General features: G+C 40.1%; 1 protein-coding gene across 1 annotated transcript in view; it reads right to left on the bottom strand.

Annotated features, from left to right (window-relative positions):
* PRUNE2 (prune homolog 2 with BCH domain) overlaps positions 1-17101 on the bottom strand; it is a 185282-nt gene extending 168181 nt beyond the window's left edge. Inside the window, exon 1 of the mRNA XM_053702485.1 lies at positions 17046-17101. Coding sequence (XP_053558460.1) covers positions 17046-17082 — 37 coding nt within the window. The 5' untranslated portion in view covers positions 17083-17101. The remainder of the gene's footprint in view (positions 1-17045) is intronic.
* Positions 17102-21295: the final 4194 nt, after the last annotated feature.

The following is a 21295-nucleotide window of genomic DNA, read 5'->3' as shown; positions in this document are numbered from 1 at the left end:
TTCATTAGCAATCACCACACTTTCGCTCAGTCTCCAACAGTAAAAACTCTAGGTCACACAATCCTAGCAATCTCATCTCCATTAAACCACAGCGCTTATCAACTTTCTTTTCATGTGTTCTCAGGAATGCTCACTATGTCTGCAAGAAGCTTACAATCATTTATTACCTGTTTGTTTCTAATGATTTCAACCTTTTTAGCAATTACTGAAACCTGGCTATCTTCTTCTGACACCATTTCCATTGCTGCTATCATGCATGGCGGTCTCCACTTTAGCCATACCCATAGACCAGGTGAGAGGCATGGTATTGGGATCCTACTCTCCCCCTCCTGCTCCTGTCAGTACCTGCCCCCGCTCCCATCATTTTCCTTCTCCTCCTTTGAAGTCCACTGCATTTGCCTGTTCTCGCCCCCCTCTCTCAGAGTAGCAGTCATCTATTGCCCTCCTTGACCAACCTCTTAATTCCTTGACAACTTTGCCACCTATCTTTCTTACTTTCTCTCTACAAATATCCCCACTTTAATACTCATGGACTTTAACATCCACATTGATAACCAATCTGCCTCTGCTGTCTCTAAACTTATTATTTACTCACATCCTCCTTCGGTCTCTCACAGTCCACCCCAATTCCTACTCACTGCGACAGACAGACACTCTATTGACCTGGTATTTTCCTACCTCTGCTCTATATCTGACTACACCTGTCACCCCTTTCTCATTTCAGACCACCACCTGCTCCCCTATAATCTTAATATATCGGCTAAACTCAATTTTTCAAACTTATTAAACATCTCCTCCCTCACACTTTCACTATAATCTGTCCTAACCTTGCTACAGACCACTATAACAAAACTCTCCTCTGTATTAGATGCTTTTTCTCCTCCCTGGCACTCTAAACAAACATGCTACGTTCAATAAATCCTCCCGCACTGCTGAGCGAACCTGGAGGAAATCTCGCTCTGAACCTGGTTTCACCCACTATAAGTTAATTCTTGGTTCATACACTTCTGCCCTTCACTCACTCACTCACTCACTCACTCACTCAACCAAACAAACTTACTTCTCTTATATTTACTCTTTCCTCAAACCCTAAACAACTCCTTTCTAGTTTCAAATCTCTCCTTTCCCTACCTGCACCACCCCTCTGTCTCTCTTTAGTGCTCAAGACATGGCAGACTACTTTTTAAACAAAACACATATATTCTGAAGCATCATCCTGACACTAACCTGAAATCTTCCAACTACACCCTCAGTCACCCCCTCTGCCACTCTCTGCAAATTCTCTCCAGCCACTGAGAATGAAGCTTGTTCCTTACCATCTTCCTCATGCCTCACTACCTGCACTCTTGACCCTATCCTTTCAAAGCTAATACCTTCTCAGTCTTCTACCCTCACTCCTGTTCTCACATCTTCAACCTATCTCTTTCTACAGGTTCATTCCCATCTTCTTTCAAAAATGCTTAGGTCACTCCCATACTCAAAATCCAAACTACTGCCCCATATAATTGCTTCCACTAACATCAGAACTCCTGGAAAAATAGTTTAACCAACACTCAAGTGACACTGACCTGACCAAGGTTACTAATGTTCTTTCTGCTAAAAAGCAACAGCCACTACTCTATACTTATCTTTCTTGACCTCTCAGCTGCCTTCAACACAGTCGACCACCCCTCCTCCTACAGACCCTTAGCTCTTTTGGTCTCTGTGACACAGCACTCTCTTGGATCCACTCTTATCTTTCTAACAGGTTATTTTCTGTGTCATTTACTGGTGACTCCTCCTCTTCAATACCTCTGTCCTGGGTCATCTACTTTTCTCCATTTATACTTCTTCACTGGGTAAACTTATCACCAGCAATGGCTTCAAATATCACCTCTATGCTGATGACACCCAGATCTACCTCTCCGCCCATTTAAAACAGTGTACTCTAGTCACACAATAAAACAAACACACTTGCGCTAGACCACACCCCTTTATTTGAGCCCCATCCCTTAGATGGCTCCACCCATTTAAACCAGTGTAAACTTCTACATTTCTGCCTGTTTCTAAGCCACTACAGACTGCCTCTTTTCTCATTCATTTTTATTAGCTTTTCACTGCAAGACATTGCCAATACAGGGAGTGCAGAATTATTAGGCAAGTTGTATTTTTGAGGATTAATTTTATTATTGAACAACCACCATGTTCTCAATGAACCCAAAAAACTCATTAATATCAAAGCTGAATAGTTTTGGAAGTAGTTTTTAGTTTGTTTTTAGTTATAGCTATTTTAGGGGGATATCTGTGTGTGCAGGTGACTATTACTGTGCATAATTATTAGGCAACTTAACAAAAAACAAATATATACCCATTTCAATTATTTATTTTTACCAGTGAAACCAATATAACATCTCAACATTCACAAATATACATTTCTGACATTCAAAAACAAAACAAAAACAAATCAGTGACCAATATAGCCACCTTTCTTTGCAAGGACACTCAAAAGCCTGCCATCCATGGATTCTGTCAGTGTTTTGATCTGTTCACCATCAACATTGCGTGCAGCAGCAACCACAGCCTCCCAGACACTGTTCAGAGAGGTGTACTGTTTTCCCTCCTTGTAAATCTCACATTTGATGATGGACCAAAGGTTCTCAATGGGGTTCAGATCAGGTGAACAAGGAGGCCATGTCATTAGATTTTCTTCTTTTATACCCTTTCTTGCCAGCCACGCTGTGGAGTACTTGGAGCATTGTCCTGCATGAAAATCATGTTTTTCTTGAAGGATGCAGACTTCTTTCTGTACCACTGCTTGAAGAAGGTGTCTTCCAGAAACTTGCAGTAGGACTGGGAGTTGAGCTTGACTCCATCCTCAACCCGAAAAGGCCCCACAAGCTCATCTTTGATGATACCAGTCCAAACCAGTACTCCACCTCCACCTTGCTGGCGTCTGAGTCGGACTGGAGCTCTCTGCCCTTTACCAATCCAGCCACGGGCCCATCCATCTGGCCCATCAAGACTCACTCTCATTTCATAAGTCCATAAAACCTTAGAAAGATCAGTCTTGAGATATTTCTTGGCCCAGTCTTGACGTTTCAGCTTGTGTGTCTTGTTCAGTGGTGGTCGTCTTTCAGCCTTTCTTACCTTGGCCATGTCTCTGAGTATTGCACACCTTGTGCTTTTGGGCACTCCAGTGATGTTGCAGCTCTGAAATATGGCCAAACTGGTGGCAAGTGGCATCTTGGCAGCTGCATGCTTGACTTTTCTCAGTTCATGGGCAGTTATTTTGCACCTTGGTTTTTCCACACGCTTCTTGCAACCCTGTTGACTATTTTGAATGAAACGCTTGATTGTTCGATGATCACGCTTCAGAAGCTTTGCAATTTTAAGAGTGCTGCATCCCTCTGCAAGGTATCTCACTATTTTTGACTTTTCTGAGCCTGTCAAGTCCTTCTTTTGACCCATTTTGCCAAAGGAAAGGAAGTTGCCTAATAATTATGCACACCTGATATAGGGTGTTGATGTCATTAGACCACACCCCTTCTCATTACAGAGATGCACATCACCTAATATGCTTAATTGGTAGTAGGCTTTTGAGCCTATACAGCTTGGAGTAAGACAACATGCATAAAGAGGATGATGTGGTCAAAATACTCATTTGCCTAATAATTCTGCACTCCCTGTACATGTGTGCCATATAAATAACATTACACATAATTATTTAGAGAGGTTACAGTTATAACCAACTTTCCATTTTAGGTCTATTATCAAATTGTCTTCTTTCTCTTGTTAGCCTTTGTTGAAGGTGCAACAATGCACTGCTGGGAGCTATTTGAACACATCAGGTGAACCAATGACAAGAGACAGTTAGCTCTCAGTAGTGCATTGCTTTTCCTGACTCTACCTAGATATGCTTTTTTTTTTACAAGGAATACAATAAGAACAAATCCTATTTGAAAAAAAAAAGTTTAAAACAAAAAAAGTAAATTCGAAAGTTGTTTAAAATTGTTTGCTCCATCTGAATCGTAAAATAATTAATGGGTTTGATGTCCCTTTACACTATGTGTTAAACCCCCTGAAGGATTAAAGGGACATAATACTCATATGCTAAATCACTTGAAACTGATGCAGTATAACTGTAAAAAGCTGACAGGAAAATTTCACCTGAGCATCTCTATGTAAAAAAGGAAGATATTTTACCTCAAAATTTCCTCAGCTCAGCAGAGTAAGTTCTGTGTAAAAAGTTATACTCAGCTGCAGCCCAGCTGCAGGTAAAAAAAAATAATAATTAAGAAATGAACAGCAGCCAATCAGCATCAGCAGTGCTGAGGTCATGAACTCTTTTACTGTGATCTCATGAGATTTGACTTAACTCTCAAGAGATTTCATAGTAAACTTCCTTACACTGAATAGGGAAATAAGATGAGTGTGCACGAAAGCTCGCTCCTTCCGTTGTCCCGGGACAGACATACTGATTTGTTGCTTAGAAGTCCTTAGTCCTTTACAATGGGATGTGGCTACTGAGAAACTTTTGAGGTAAAATATCTTTCTTTTTTACATAGAGATGTTCAGGTGATATTTTCTAGTCAGCTTTTTACAGCTATATTGTATCACTTTCAAGAGTTTAAACATTTGGGTATTATGGCCCTTTAAACAGATGCAAGCAACAGTGCAAACTTCATATCTTGCACTATATTTATTTGTGAATAGACAGGTCCTTGTATGTAAAGTACACTATTGAGTCAAAATTGACATTTTAGCAAACAATGTAGGCAAAAAGGCCCCAATGTACTAAAGGTTGAGTGGACAAGCTTCTCAACTCAAGAAGTTATCCGCTTGCCTTTACTACATACGGGGCAGCAGACAAATGGAATCCGCTGCCTGTATGTATCATTACAGGCTCAAGTGAGCGTGTAAGGCCGGCCCCTTCTCTTGTGCAACCAATCACGTGAGAGAAGGGACTGTCAATCACAGAAAGTTAGCGAGCTATCAGTGATTTATCCTCGCCACCTCAGATTAAGAAGCAGCAGTTATCAGACATTGTGGGAAGCAGGCTCGCATATGCGAACCTGCTCCTCAAGAGTGTCACAAATTTGACTATTCTGAAAGCAGCATACTTAGCTTGTGGTTTTAATCTTGTACAGTAAAGGTGTGAAGAATGTTGTTGCATTTTGTATGCAGAAACTACTTATGAAAGAGATTAACTTTTTTAAGTTTCTTCCTCAAGAGAAGAACTGGAATATATTATAAATGTTTTAAAATAGGGACAGAATACTATAACACACATTTTTATGTGCAGTAAAACCTTAAGTTATGCTGGTCTATTCTGTTTCTATCTTTGAGAACAAACAAATCAACACTGCTCATATCCTGTAATATACTGTAATATATACAGTATATGAGATAAGCACAAATCACTAGTAGACAAACTGTTTACAAAGAATTTAAAGGACCAGTAAATACAGTAAATAGTTATAATCAATAAATGCACGATAACAAGACAATACAATAGCACTTAGTCTGAATTTCAAATGAGTAGTAGATTTTTTTCTGACAAATTTCAGTTCTGTCTACTTCCACTCCCACTGCATCATGTGACAGCAATCAGCCAATCACAAATGCATATACGTATATGCTGTGAATTCCTGTACATGCTCAGTAGGAGCTGGTGACTCAAAAAGTGTAAATATAAAAAGATTGTGGACATTTTGTTAATGGAAGTAAATTGGAAAGTTGTTTAAAATTGCTGCTCTATCTAAATCATGAAAGTTTAATTTTGACTTGTGTCCTTTTAAATTTTTAAACAACAAAAGCTAAAGCTTGGAACAATTTAACTGGGGTGTGCAAGACAAATTGAACTGTACTTTGACTAGCTATAATTCAAATTAACTACATAGTACTGGTTTATACTGATGTGACTGGCAAACTAATAAATGGGGAAATCCTCCGGTGTTTGTAATTTTGTCTCTTCTCCACATTTTTTTTTATGTGAGCTTGTTAAAGCCCAGGAGCCAAAATGCATATGAAGTTTCAGAAACGATATCACTTTGTCTCCAATCGATAAGTGGTTTGTGATTATAACTGCACATTTAGTATTAGTCCAGCAATTTGTTTTACTTTAAATGTACTAAGTAATTTGTCATTCGATTCTAGATCACAGTAAAAGTACAGAAACCCTATGTATAAAATAAAATATGTCTGTTGTACTTTTTTTTCTTTGTAAGAAAAATAAATTACAGCATTGCTCTATGGCTCTGCAATGCATTTTATTTGGTCTTCCACTAAAAACGTGTGTATGTCTGAATCATGGATCATTTATTTTTCAAGTTGTACATTATCAATATGAATATTCCTCTTCAAGCATCAAATGATTAATGGTATGGATGTAGGAGACATAATATTGGGTGAGATCCAGAATGTATGTACTGACCTATTGCACAAATATGTTAGGCAGATTTAAGTGCCTGTGCAAGCCAAACAATGTCAAATTAAATCTACAAAAAGCAGAGCAAATGCCTCAACGTGCAGTTAAAGGCACAAATCGTGTACATCGTATAATTCATGTTGCACAACACTTGGCTGATGCTGACCTCACACTCGACTCCACCAGATTAAATGGCGCCATAATAGAGTGTATTGAGTAGCACTACACAGTCTCTGCTGGGCCATGGTCCGGGGTCCCCCAACCAAGTAAAAAAAACAAAAAAAAAACTTGCATATGTCCCCAAAAAAATAATTAAATAAAAACCTGGACAAAAATAATTATTCCTGCATTGCCTGGCTGTGCTGTGAGCGACTAGCATGTGAAAAAGATCACCAGCCCTGCAAATAATGTGTGCACTACTGAGTATCATGTGTGCAGTGCGCACAATATTTGCAGGGTTAGGTGCAGTGCTTTTCCTTAAAAGTTAGTTTTAATTTTATTTATAGGGCTTGGGCTTTTCCTACTACTGCTGCACAATGATACATTCATACCACTACACAGACATCACACTATTTGTACTCTACATTACCACATGTACTGATCTATTGCACAAATATGCCAAGCAGATATTGGTTGGCATTCATAATCCTGCTGCTGAGAGTCAGGAGCGGCCAGAAAAGAATACTTAAGGAACCCCCAGGACCACGTCTTCCACTTCATTTGGTTAGGTTTATCCACCATGCCTGGCCTGATTAACAGAGAGTCTTGTTATCTAGCTTCAGTGCATAACATGGCTGCCTTTTATATCCAGACATTGGTAACCCCACCCCCCTTGTTATTAGCTAATGGGAGTTTTAGGACATTTTTTTTTTCTCAAAGGACTTCTAAGCTTAAACGGTCCTAATGTAATTAAATGGGGGCCATACTAGGTATGTGTAAAATGCTCTAAAATGGGCCCGAATAAAAAAAAAAACACCCTCCCCCCCATAGTTAGATCTTCTAATTCTTACATTTTTTTTAACATGTTTTCCTGTATCAAACTGAATTCAATGCACCCCCACCTTGAAAAAACAGTAGATTTAATCCACTGTTTCACTGATATTAATTGCATTTTTTTAATTTTAAAAAAAAAATAATTCCCCCCAAATCCAATGGGGCGTTGCCCCAACGACCCCTATGAAGGAGCCTCCACTGCCTGCATGTCTTTTCTGCCAGTGCAATAAGCACTGTATTTTGAACAAGCTATTTGGGAAGATAAAACAGTGAGACCACCAATCAGCAAGCACTATCCCGGGTGCTGAACCAAAAATGGGCTGGCTCGTAAGCTTACATTCCTGCTTTTTCACATAAAGATACCAAGAGAAAGAAGACAATTAGATAATAGGAGTAAATTAGATAGTTGCTTAATATTGCCTGCTCTATCTGAATTATCAAAGAAAAAATTTGGGTTCACTATCTCTTGAATTAAAGGGACATTAAACCCGAAAAAATATTTAATGAATCAGATAGAGAATACAATTTTAAACAACTATCTAATTTATTTATATTATCTAATTTGTTTCCTTTTCTTGGTATCATTTGTTGAAGGAGCAGCAATACACTACTGGTTTCTAACAGAACACATGGGTGAGCCAATGACAATCGGTATATATATATGCAGCCACCAATCAACAGCTAGAACCTAGGTTCTTTGCTGCTCTTGAGCTTTCCTAGATAAACTTTTCAGCAAAGGATAACAAGAGAAGAAAACAAATTAAATAATAGAAATAAATTGGAAAGTTGTTTAAAATTGTATTCTCTATCTGAATCGTGAAAGAAAATTTTGAGTTTCATGTCCCTTTAAAGGGACACTCAATCAAAATTAAACTTTCATTATTCAGATAGAGCATGCCATTTTAAACAACTTTGCAATTTACTTCCATGAACAAAATTTGCACAGTCTTTTTATATTTAAACTTTTTGAGTCACCAGCTCCTACTGAGCATGTGCAAGAATAAGTGTGTATGCATTTGTGAATGGCTGATGGCTGTCACATGGTACGTGTATGCATTTGTAAATGGCTGATGGCTGTCTGTCAGGGTTTTTTCCCTGTTTTGTTTGCCATCTGCTGCTGGCAGTCATTTTACTCACCTCTCTTGCTGACTCTGGTGCATACTGTGTGATGCTGCTCATTTCCTGCACTTCCTTTTATGGCCAGACTGGTGTACATCATCCGTGTGAGACAGGATGCAGTCTCAGAATTGTAATGTCATCACTTATTATTTAAAGGGCCTTAGTTCAGTATGCTTTTCCCTTGCATTGTCTCAGACCTGTTTGTGAGAGCTCCTGTGTATTACCTGACTGTCTGACGTCACTCCTGGTTCCTGATCTCTGGCTTGTTCCTGACTCCGTTGTTCTCCTTGTTCCTGATTTCGGCTCATCTAACTACTCGCTATGGCTCCTGACTCGGCTTGTCTGACTATTCGCTTTGGCTCCTGACTCGGCTCGTCTGACTACCAGCTCTGGTTTTGATTCCTGGCTTGTTATTTGACTTGCGGACTTTTTATTATTTTTTGCTATTAATAAAGGTGTGATTATTTTTGCACTTCTCATCTCAGTCTGATTCCTGGCATCCTGACACTGTCACATGGTAAAGGGGGATTGGAAAGAGACAGAACTTTTAAAATTGTCAGAAAAAAATAATCTACTACTCATTTGAAGTTTAGACTAAGTGCTATTGCATTGTCTTGTTATCATGCATTTGTTGATTATGCAAATCTACTGTGTTGACTGGCCCTTTAAGCACTATACTGTAATCTATGTGTCTCTCCTTTGCATACAGTCATAAATCTTTAAGTGAGATACACAGCTATCAAGAAAACAAAATCGCCTTGAGAGAATTAGACAAAAGACTTTGTAGCACTTATCTGATTGGAAAGTTTGAAAGAATCCAGCTGTAATTATAGACAAATGTCTTTGTATAATTCAATTGTTAAAAATGAAATAAATGCAAAATGTTTGCTGCACATACTGACAATTGTTTTGGCAAACAGATTTTGTTTAATATATCAAAAGTACCATTTGAGTTTTTACTGTAGAATTCAATTAAAAAAAGAAAAAAAAACTAACATTTTGTTTTTGATATTTCAAACATGTAACATAAAAAATGGGTAATTTATTCATTTTATAAACATTGTTCTGTTTGAACATAATAGACATTTGCTCTTTCCTGTGTACTGAGGGGGGAAATCAGATCACTAGATCTAAAGCCACCTCTCACTTTATGGTTTTCAGCACAAATTGAACCTTTATCAAATACAAAAATACAGTTCCAAAAGCTATCTATTTATTGAATGCATCACTCAATCAAAACAGTTTCTAATATTACATAGTATTTATCTAGTGTAAATTTATTAATTACATTTTTTTTGTTTAATTTTTGTGTCACACCAAGTGAGAGAACATGATCACACAAAAAAAGCCATTAAAAGGTTAATTTTTTTAACTAAAAAGTGCAGGTTTCTTAGTTCTGCAAATGACACTGTGCAAACCCTGCTTCAGAAAGCCAATCATGTGACTCCCTGTCTGTGAGTACGCTAGGTAGGGAGTGAGGGGAAAACCATTATTCTGGTTAGAGTGAGAATTATGTATGTATTCATTAGCTTTAAAAACCCAGCAAAGTTTTTCTAATTTTTTTAGGGCTTTACTTGCAAAAATTATAATGCATCAAAGTTTACCTACACAAAAATCTTTATTTTAAATCATCCACATTTGACTTGTACTTAAATCATTGCAGTATATCATTAATTGATGTTCAAACTTGAATTTTAAAGGGACATGGAACCCCAATATTTTTGTACATTTTTAAACAACTTTCCAATTTACTTATAAAAACAGAATTTATGCTTACCTGATAAATTACTTTCTCCAACGGTGTGTCTGGTCCACGGCGTCATCCTTACTTGTGGGATATCTCTTCCCCAACAGGAAATGGCAAAGAGTCCCAGCAAAGCTGGCCATATAGTCCCTCCTAGGCTCCGCCCACCCCGGTCATTCGACCGACGGACAGGAGGAAATATATATAGGAGAAACCATATGGTACCGTGGTGACTGTAGTTAGAGAAAATAATTCATCAGACCTGATTAAAAAACCAGGGCGGGCCGTGGACCGGACACACCGTTGGAGAAAGTAATTTATCAGGTAAGCATAAATTCTGTTTTCTCCAACATTGGTGTGTCCGGTCCACGGCGTCATCCTTACTTGTGGGAACCAATACCAAAGCTTTAGGACACGGATGAAGGGAGGGAGCAAATCAGGTTACCTAAACGGAAGGCACCACAGCTTGCAAAACCTTTCTCCCAAAAATAGCCTCTGAAGAAGCAAAAGTATCAAATTTGTAAAATTTGGCAAAAGTGTGCAGTGAAGACCAAGTCGCTGCCTTACATATCTGGTCAACAGAAGCCTCGTTCTTGAAGGCCCATGTGGAAGCCACAGCCCTAGTGGAGTGAGCTGTGATTCTTTCAGGAGGCTGCCGTCCGGCAGTCTCATAAGCCAATCGGATGATGCTTTTAAGCCAAAAGGAAAGAGAGGTAGAAGTCGCTTTTTGACCTCTCCTTTTACCAGAATAAACAACAAACAAGGAAGATGTTTGTCTGAAATCTTTTGTAGCCTCTAAATAGAATTTTAGAGCACGGACTACGTCCAAATTGTGTAACAAACGTTCCTTCTTTGAAACTGCATTCGGACATAAAGAAGGTACAACTATCTCCTGGTTAAAATTTTTGTTGGAAACAACCTTAGGAAGAAAACCAGGCTTAGTACGCAAAACCACCTTATCTGCATGGAACACCAGATAGGGCGGAGAACACTGCAGAGCAGATAACTCTGAAACTCTTCTAGCAGAAGAAATTGCAACCAAAAACAAAACTTTCCAAGATAGTAACTTAATATCTATGGAATGTAAAGGTTCAAACGGAACCCCTTGAAGAACTGAAAGAACTAGATTTAGACTCCAGGGAGGAGTCAAAGGTCTGTAAACAGGCTTGATCCTAACCAGAGCCTGAACAAATGCTTGAACATCTGGCACAGCTGCCAGTCTTTTGTGTAGTAAGACAGATAAAGCAGAGATCTGTCCCTTTAAAAAACTTGCAGATAATCCTTTCTCCAAACCTTCTTGTAGAAAGGAGAGAATCTTAGGAATTTTTATCTTATTCCATGGGAATCCTTTGGATTCACACCAACAGATATATCTTTTACATATTTTATGGTAAATCTTTCTAGTTACCGGTTTTCTGGCCTGAACCAGAGTATCTATCTGAATCTGAAAACCCACGCTTCGATAGAATCAAGCGTTCAATCTCCAAGCCGTCAGCTGGAGGGAGACCAGATTTGGATGTTCGAATGGACCCTGAACAAGAAGGTCCTGTCTCAAAGGTAGCTTCCATGGTGGAACCGATGACATATTCACCAGGTCTGCATACCAAGTCCTGCGTGGCCACACAGGAGCTATCAAGATCACCGAGGCCCTCTCCTGATTGATCCTGGCTACCAGCCTGGGAATGAGAGGAAACGGTGGAAATACATAAGCTAGGTTGAAGGTCCAAGGTGCTACTATTGCATCTACTAGAGTCGCCTTGGGATCCCTGGATCTGGACCCGTAGCAAGGAACCTTGAAGTTCTGACGAGACGCCATCAGATCCATGTCTGGAATGCCCCATAATTGAGTTATTTGGGCAAAGATCTCCGGATGGAGTTCCCACTCCCCCGGATGGAATGTCTGACGACTCAGAAAATCAGCCTCCCAGTTTTCCACACCTGGGATGTGGATCGCAGACAGGTGGCAGGAGTGATCCTCCGCGCATTTAATTATTTTGGTCACTTCTTTCATCGCCAGGGAACTCCTTGTTCCCCCCTGATGATTGATATACGCAACGGTCGTCATGTTGTCTGATTGGAACCTTATGAATCTGGCCTTTGCTAGTTGAGGCCAAGCCCTGAGAGCATTGAATATCGCTCTCCGTTCCAGAATGTTTATCGGGAGAAGAGACTCTTCCCGAGACCATAGACCCTGAGCTTTCAGGGATTCCCAGACCGCGCCCCAGCCCACTAGACTGGCGTCGGTCGTGACAATGACCCACTCTGGTCTGCGGAAGCTCATTCCCTGGGACAGATGGTCCAGGGTCAGCCACCAACGGAGTGAATCTCTGGTCTTCTGATCTACTTGAATCATTGGAGACAAGTCTGTATAGTCCCCATTCCACTGTTTGAGCATGCACAGTTGTAATGGTCTTAGATGAATTCGTGCAAAAGGAACTATGTCCATTGCTGCAACCATCAACCCTACTACTTCCATGCACTGCGCTATGGAAGGACGAGGAACAGAATGAAGAACTTGACAAGAGCTTAGAAGTTTTGACTTTCTGGCCTCTGTCAGAAAAATCCTCATTTCTAAGGAATCTATTATTGTTCCCAAGAAGGGAACTCTTGTCGACGGGGACAGAGAACTTTTTTCTATGTTCACCTTCCATCCGTGTAATCTGAGAAAGGCCAGAACGATGTCTGTATGAGCCTTTGCTTTTGACAGGGACGACGCTTGTATTAGAATGTCGTCCAAGTAAGGTACTACTGCAATGCCCCTCGGTCTTAGAACCGCTAGAAGGGACCCTAGTACCTTTGTGAAAATCCTTGGAGCAGTGGCTAACCCGAATGGGAGGGCCACAAACTGGTAATGCTTGTCCAGAAAAGCAAACCTTAGGAACTGATGATGTTCTTTGTGGATAGGAATATGTAGGTACGCATCCTTTAGATCCACGGTAGTCATAAATTGACTTTCCTGGATAGTGGGTAGAATCGTTCGAATGGTTTCCATCTTGAACGATGGTACCCTGAGAAATTTGTTTAGGATCTTCAAATCCAAAATTGGTATGAAAGTTCCCTCTTTTTTGGGAACTACGAACAGATTGGAATAAAATCCCATTCCTTGTTCCTTTATTGGAACTGGGTGTATCACTCCCATCTTTAACAGGTCTTCTACACAATGTAAGAACGCCTGTCTCTTTATTTGGTTTGAGGATAAGTGAGACATGTGGAACCTTCCCCTTGGGGGTAGTTCCCTGAATTCCATTAGATAACCCTGAGAAACTATTTCTAGTGCCCAGGGATCCTGAACATCTCTTGCCCAAGCCTGAGCAAAGAGAGAGAGTCTGCCCCCCACTAGATCCGGTCCTGGATCGGGGGCTACTCCTTCATGCTGTTTTGTTAGCAGCGGCAGGCTTCTTGGCCTGCTTACCCTTGTTCCAGCCTTGCATCGGTATCCAGGCTGGTTTGGGTTGTGAGGCATTACCCTCTTGCTTAGAGGATGCAGAATTAGAGGCCGGTCCGTTCCTGAAATTGCGAAAGGAACGAAAATTAGACTTATTTTTGGCCTTGAAAGGCCTATCTTGTGGAAGGGCGTGGCCCTTTCCCCCAGTGATGTCTGAAATAATCTCTTTCAATTCTGGTCCAAATAGAGTTTTACCTTTGAAAGGGATGTTAAGCAATTTTGTCTTGGATGACACATTCGCTGACCAAGACTTTAGGAAAAGCGCTCTGCGCGCCACGATAGCAAACCCTGAATTTTTCACCACTAATCTAGCTAATTGCAAAGCGGCATCTAAAATAAAAGAGTTAGCCAACTTAAGTGTGTGAACTCTGTCCATAACCTCCTCATATGGAGTCTCTCTACTAAGCGAGTTTTCTAGTTCCTCGAACCAGAACCACGCTGCTGTAGTGACAGGAACAATGCACGAAATGGGTTGTAGAAGGTAACCTTGCTGTACAAAAATCTTTTTAAGCAAACCCTCCAATTTTTTATCCATAGGATCTTTGAAAGCACAACTATCTTCGATAGGAATAGTAGTGCGTTTGTTTAGAGTATAAACTGCCCCCTCGACCTTAGGGACTGTCTGCCATAAGTCCTTTCTGGGGTCGACCATAGGAAATAATTTCTTAAATATAGGGGGGGGAACAAAAAGGTATGCCGGGCTTTTCCCACTCCTTATTTACTATGTCCGCCACCCGCTTGGGTATAGGAAAAGCATCGGGGTGCACCGGAACCTCTAGGAACTTGTCCATCTTGCATAATTTCTCTGGAATGACCAAGTTGTCACAATCATCCAGAGTAGATAACACCTCCTTAAGCAGTGCGCGGAGATGTTCTAATTTAAATTTAAATGTCACAACATCAGGTTCAGCTTGTTGAGAAATTTTTCCCGAATCTGAAATTTCTCCATCTGACAAAACCTCCCTCATGGCCCCTTCAGATTGGTGTGAGGGTATGACAGAACAATTATCATCAGCGCCCTCCTGCTCTTCAGTGTTTAAAACAGAGCAATCACGCTTTCTCTGATAAGTAGGCATTTTGGATAAAATATTGGAGTTATCCATTACAGCCGTTAATTGTTGCATGGTAATAAGCATTGGCGCACTAGATGTACTAGGGGCCTCCTGTGTGGGCAAAACTGGTGTAGACACAGTAGGAGATGATGTAGTATCATGTTTACTCCCCTCATCTGAGGAATCATCTTGGGCAATTTCATTATCTGTGGCAGTACTGTCCTTACTTTGTTTGGACGCTATGGCACAATTATCACATAAATTTAAATGGGGAGACACATTGGCTTTCATACATATAGAACATAGCTTATCCGAAGGCACAAACATGTTAAACAGGCTTAAACTTGTCAACAAAGCACAAAAAACGTTTTTTAAACAGAAAACACTTTATTACTGAATATGTGAAAAAGTATGAAGGAATTGTTCAAAAATTACCAAAATTTCACCACAGTGTCTTAAAGCATTAAGAGTATTGCACACCAATTTTCAGAGCCGTTTACAAATTTAACCCCTATACAGTCCCAGCTATAGCCTTTGCTGAGACCCATCCAAGCCCAGAGGGGAATACGATACCAATTGACGCCTTCTAGAAGCTTTTCCAGCAAATTTCAGATCCTCACACATGCATCTGCATGCCCTGCTCTCAAAAAACAACTGCGCAGTAATGGCGCGAAAATGAGGCTCAGTCTACAACTAGGAAGGCCCCCTGACTGGAAAAGGTGTCTAACATAGTGCCTGCCGTTTAATAAACGTTCCCCAAGTTTATAAATGCGAATTGTCAGCATAAATATGAATAAAATGCCCAAATAAAGCAATCGATTTAGCCCATAAAAATGTCTACCAGTTTTTTAGCCCATATTAAGCCCTTTATTCTGTTTGTTTGACTAAGAAAATGGCTTACCGGTCCCCATGAGGGGAAATGACAGCCTTCCAGCATTACATGGTCTTGTTAGAAATATGGCTAGTCATACCTTAAGCAGAAAAGTCTGCTAACTGTTTCCCCCAACTGAAGTTACTTCATCTCAACAGTCCTATGTGGAAACAGCAATCGATTTTAGTTACTGTCTGCTAAAATCATCTTCCTCTCACAAACAGAAATCTTCATCCTTTTCTGTTTCAGAGTAAATAGTACATATCAGCACTATTTTAAAATAACAAACACTTGATAGAAGAATAAAAACTACATTTAAACACCAAAAAACTCTTAACCATCTCCGTGGAGATGTTGCCTGTGCAACGGCAAAGAGAATGACTGGGGTGGGCGGAGCCTAGGAGGGACTATATGGCCAGCTTTGCTGGGACTCTTTGCCATTTCCTGTTGGGGAAGAGATATCCCACAAGTAAGGATGACGCCGTGGACCGGACACACCAATGTTGGAGAAATCAAATTAGCTTCATTCTTTTGGTATCCTTCACTGAGGGATCAGTAAGCACTTCTGAGAGCTAGCTGAACAAATATAGTGAGCCAATCACAAGAGACCAATGTGTGTAGGCACCAATACCCAGCCAGCATTCACTAGTGGAGGATATGTACATATTCTTTTTCAACAATGGATACCAAGAGAACAAAGTACATTTGAACGTAAAAGTGTATATAAAAGTATCTTAAAATGACATGCTCTATCAGATTGATGAAAGTTTTTTTTACTGACTTTCCTATCCCTTTAAATAAAGTTTAGCTCTCTAATGGGTGCTTGATTACTTCTGTGCACTAACTGTACCTGCCCTTTGGCTATTTTTTTTCTTTTTGAGTCAGTGGATGGTACAGCCAATCAGAGGACGCGCCTCTTGCCCCTGCCTATACAAAAGCAAAAAAAAAAAAAAAAAAAGCAAAATAATGTGGCCATAGCTTGGAGGTAATTGAATAACCAATAAGCTATTTAACATATTTAAAAATTGAATTAAAGACCTTTGTGCTCTATATAAAACAATTGCATTGTATATGGCAGAAGTACATTGCTAAGTAATGAATGCTCTGATGTCCTTTTTGGAAGCCAAAAGACTAAACTTTTTTATGTTATAACATTGTATTAAAAATGTTACTTAGCACAATAATTGACATTATACAATACTACAGTCTGATCTCTGTAACCTAATTAAAAGCCATTGAAATGAAACACAATTGGTTTTATATTCACAAGTGAAATTAGATGCGATAGACTTACTTGACTCTAACATCATTTTCTAACAATACAACTATAACTTAGTATCAGGATGTTGACTGCTTGCTGAATAATTCATTGCTAAGTGAAAGGCATGCATACAATTAACACATGCTTATCTTACCAGGTCTGCTTTCTGCTGCATCAAAAGGGATGTCCATTCCCACATCATCTAGTAAAGATCTAGAAAGAGAAGAAAAATATCAGCTATATAGAAGTATATATAAATACATACATATACACACACATACATATATATATTTTCACACATACACACATTATATATACCGTATATATACACACACACACATACATACACAGTGAACATCTGTATGTACCGTTGTTCCTTGTACAATAATAAATGCAGGGTGGATAAACAGTTCCTGCTTGCTGAAAAGACAGAGGGACAGGTTTCCTAGCTAAGAAACTTGTCTAATAGTCTAATGATAAGTGGGGCTGTATAAATTATACAATAACTATTTAAAATATTGAAAAGTGTTGTTCATTTAGCATAAATGCTCTGAACCTGGAAGTCACACCCAATGATTAGCTGCCTTACACAGAAAGCAATGGCGTTCTTTCGAATGGAGAATCTCACAGGGAGAGAGCGAATGACACACAGAAGCACTCAGAACTGATAACATTTCTTTTTTGAAGCAAATATAAATGAAATTACTGTGTTTTTAGTGTACTTTACTTTGCATTTAATTCTAGTTAAACACAAATGTATTTTTCTGCCCAGTGTAATAAGCACAATGTGTATTGTGATACAAACTCACCAGCTTATATACAACTACAAAAATAATATTAATGAGACCTGTAGGAGTAAAATGCTTAGAGAACATGCTGAGTGAGACTTGTAAGTTCAGACATTCCAAAAAATGGCCCTGTTCAATATAGAAGAGAATTAGAATAGAAAACCCCCCCCATAAATTATGCTTACCTAATAATTTCATTTCCATCGAGGGGAGGAGAGTCCACGGCTTCATTCATTACTGTTGGGAATTAAGAACCTAACCACCAGGAGGAGGCAAAGACACCCCAGCCAAAGGCTTAAACTTCCCTCAGGAACAGTAGGAGAAATATCAGGGTATAAATGGTGCCAGAAAATTTATTAAATTTAGGTCCGCCCATGGGAGATACGGGCGGGAGCCGTGGACTCTCCTTCCCTCGATGGAAATGAAATTATCAGGTAAGCATAATTTATGTTTTCCATCTAAAGGGGAGGAGAGTCCACGGCTTCATTCATTACTGTTGGGAACATATGCCCAAGCTCTAGAGGACACTGAATGAAGCCGGGAGGGTAAAAGGCAGACCCTAATCTGTGGGCACCACAGCCTGCAAAACCTTTCTCCCAAAAACAGCTTCCGCAGAAGCAAAAACGTCAAATTTGTAAAACGTTGTAAAAGTGTGTAAGGAGAACCAGGTAGCCGCCTTAGAAATTTGCTCCATAGAGGCCTCATTCTTGAAGGCCCAAGACAAAGCCACAGCTCAAGTTGAATGAGCCGTTATCCTCTGAGGAGGCTTATGTCCAGCTGTCTCATAGGTCAAGCGAATCAAGCTCCTCAACTAAAAGGACAAAGAAGTAGAAGAGGCTTTCTGCCCCTTGCGCTTTCCTGAATACACCACAAAAAGAGAGGTAGACTGTCTGAAATCCTTTGTAGCCTGAAGATAGAACTTTAAGGCACGAACCACATCCAGGTTATGAAGTAACCTCTCTTTAGAAGAAGAAGGATTATATGTTACGAGTAGACACCACCTTGGGAAGAAACCCCAAACCAGTGCGAAGCACAGCCTTATCCGTATGAAAAAAACAGATAAGGATGCTCACATTGCAAGGCAGCCAGTTCAGATACCCTGCATGCCGATGCAATGGCCAACAGGAAAAGAACCTTCCAGGACAGAATCTTAATGTCAATGGAGTGCATAGGCTCAAACGGAACCTTCTGCAATACCTTAAGGACCAAGTTTAAGCTCCATGGGGGAGCAGACTTTCTAAAGACAGGTCTGATTCTAGACAGAGTCTGAACAAGAGATTGTATGTCAGGGAGCTCAGCGAGTCTCCTATGTAACAAGGCTGATAATGCTGAAATCTGTCCCTTTAAGGAACTGGCAGCAAGACCCTTCTCCAAACCCTCTTGGAGAAAAGACAGAATCCTGGATACCTTCACCTTATGCCAAGGATATCCATGCTTTTCACACCAGGACAAGCAAGTCCTCCACATCTTATGGTAGATGCGACGAGTGACTGGCTTCCTTGCCTGAATTAGCGTATCAATCACACTTTCAGAAAAGCCTCTCTTGGCCAAAACTAGGCATTCAATCCCCACGCAGTCAGCCTCAGTGAATCGAGATTTTGATGTTGAAAAGGACCCTGTTCCAGCAGATCCCTGTGACAGGGTAACCTCCACGGTGGAGAGGATGACATCCCCACCAGATTTGCAAACCATGTCCTCCGCGGCCATGATGGAGCAATCAGAATGGCTGAAGCTCGCTCCTGTTTGATGAGGTAGAAGTGGTAACGGTGGAAAAATGTAAGCTATGCTGAACCCCCAAGACACCGCCAAGGCATCTATCAGCTCTGCCTGGGGATCCCTGGACTTCGACCCGAATTGGGGTAGCTTGCAATTGAGTCTGGACGCCATTAGTTCTATCTCCGGCGATCCCCACCTGAGACAAACTCTGCAAACACTTTGGGGTAGAGAGACCATTCCCCCGGATGGAAGGATTGCTGAGAAAATCTTGCCTAGATTTAGAGTTTTGCGGCCAAAGGGGTGCGTTAGCTATGCGTGTTTTTTCCCCCCCCGCACCTTTTAAATAACGCTGGTATTTAGAGTTCTTTGAAGGGCTGCGTTAGGCTCCAAAAAGGGAGTGCAGAGCATAATTTACCGCCACTTCAAATCTCGATACCAGCGTTGCTTACGGTAGCGGCTAGCTGGAAAAATGTGCTCGTGCACGATTCCCCCATAGGAAACAATGGGGCAGTTTGGGCTGAAAAAAAACCTAACACCTGCAAAAAAGCAGCGTTAAGTTCACAACGCAGCCCCATTGCTTCCTATGGGGAAACAGTTTCTAAGTCTGCACCTAACACCCTAAGTTGAACCCCGAGTCTAAACACCCCTAATCTTACACTTATTAACCCCTAATCTGCCGTCCCGACATCGCCGACACCTACATTATATTTATTAACCCCTAATCTGCCGCCCCGCTATCGCTGACCCCTTCATTTAATTATTAACCCCTAATCTGCCGCTCCGGACACCGCCGCAACCTACATTATACCTATGTACCCCTAATCTGCTGCCCCTAACATCGCCGACCCCTATATTATATTTATTAACTCCTAATCTGCCCCCCCCAACGTCGCCGCTACTTTACCTACACTTATGAACCCCTAATCTGCCAACCGGACCTCGCCGCAACTACAATAAATGTATTAACCCCTAAACCGCCGCATTCCCGCCTTGCAAACCCTATAATAAATTGTATAAACCCCTAATCTGCCCTCCCTAACATCGGCGACACCTAACTTCAAGTATTAACCCCTAATCTGGTGACCGGACCTCACCGCTACTCTAATAAATGTATTAACCCCTAAAGCTAAGTCTAACCCTAACACCCCCCTAAATTAAATACAATTTTAATCTAACGAAATAAATTAAATCTTATTAACTAAAGTCTTCCTATTTAAAGCTAAATACTTACCTGTAAAATAAACCCTAATATAACTACAATATAACGAATAATTATATTGTAGCTATTTTAGGATTTATATTTATTTTACAGGCAACTTTGTATTTATTTTAACAGGTACAATAGCTATTAAATAGTTATTTACTATTTAGTTATTAATAGGTACAATAGTTATTAAATAGTTATTTACTATTTAATAGCTACCTAGTTAAAATAATTACAAAATTACCTGTAAAATAAATCCTTACCTAAGTTACAATTAAACCTAACACTACACTAATTAACTAGAAGTACCTACAATTAAATACACTAAACTAAATTACAAAAAAAACAAAAAAACACTAAATTACAAAAAATAAAAAAAGATTACAAGAATTTTAAGCTAATTACACCTACTCTCAGCCCCCTAATAAAATAACAAAGCCCCCCAAAATAAAAAAATTCCCAACCCTATTCTAAATTAAAATAGTTAACAGCTCTATTACCTTACCAGCCCTTAAAAGGGCTTTTTGCGGAGCATGCCCCAAAGAAATCAGCTCTTTTGCCTGTAAAAAAAACACAATACCACCCCAACATTACAACCCACCACCCACATACCCCTACTCTAACCCAAACCCCCTTAAATAAACCTAACACTACCCCCCTGAAGATCTCCCTACCTTGAGTAGTCTTCACTCAGCC

This window comes from Bombina bombina, chromosome 2 (genome assembly GCF_027579735.1).
Source record: "Bombina bombina isolate aBomBom1 chromosome 2, aBomBom1.pri, whole genome shotgun sequence".
NCBI lineage: Eukaryota > Metazoa > Chordata > Amphibia > Anura > Bombinatoridae > Bombina > Bombina bombina.
This window is presented reverse-complemented; position numbering and strand designations above follow the sequence as displayed.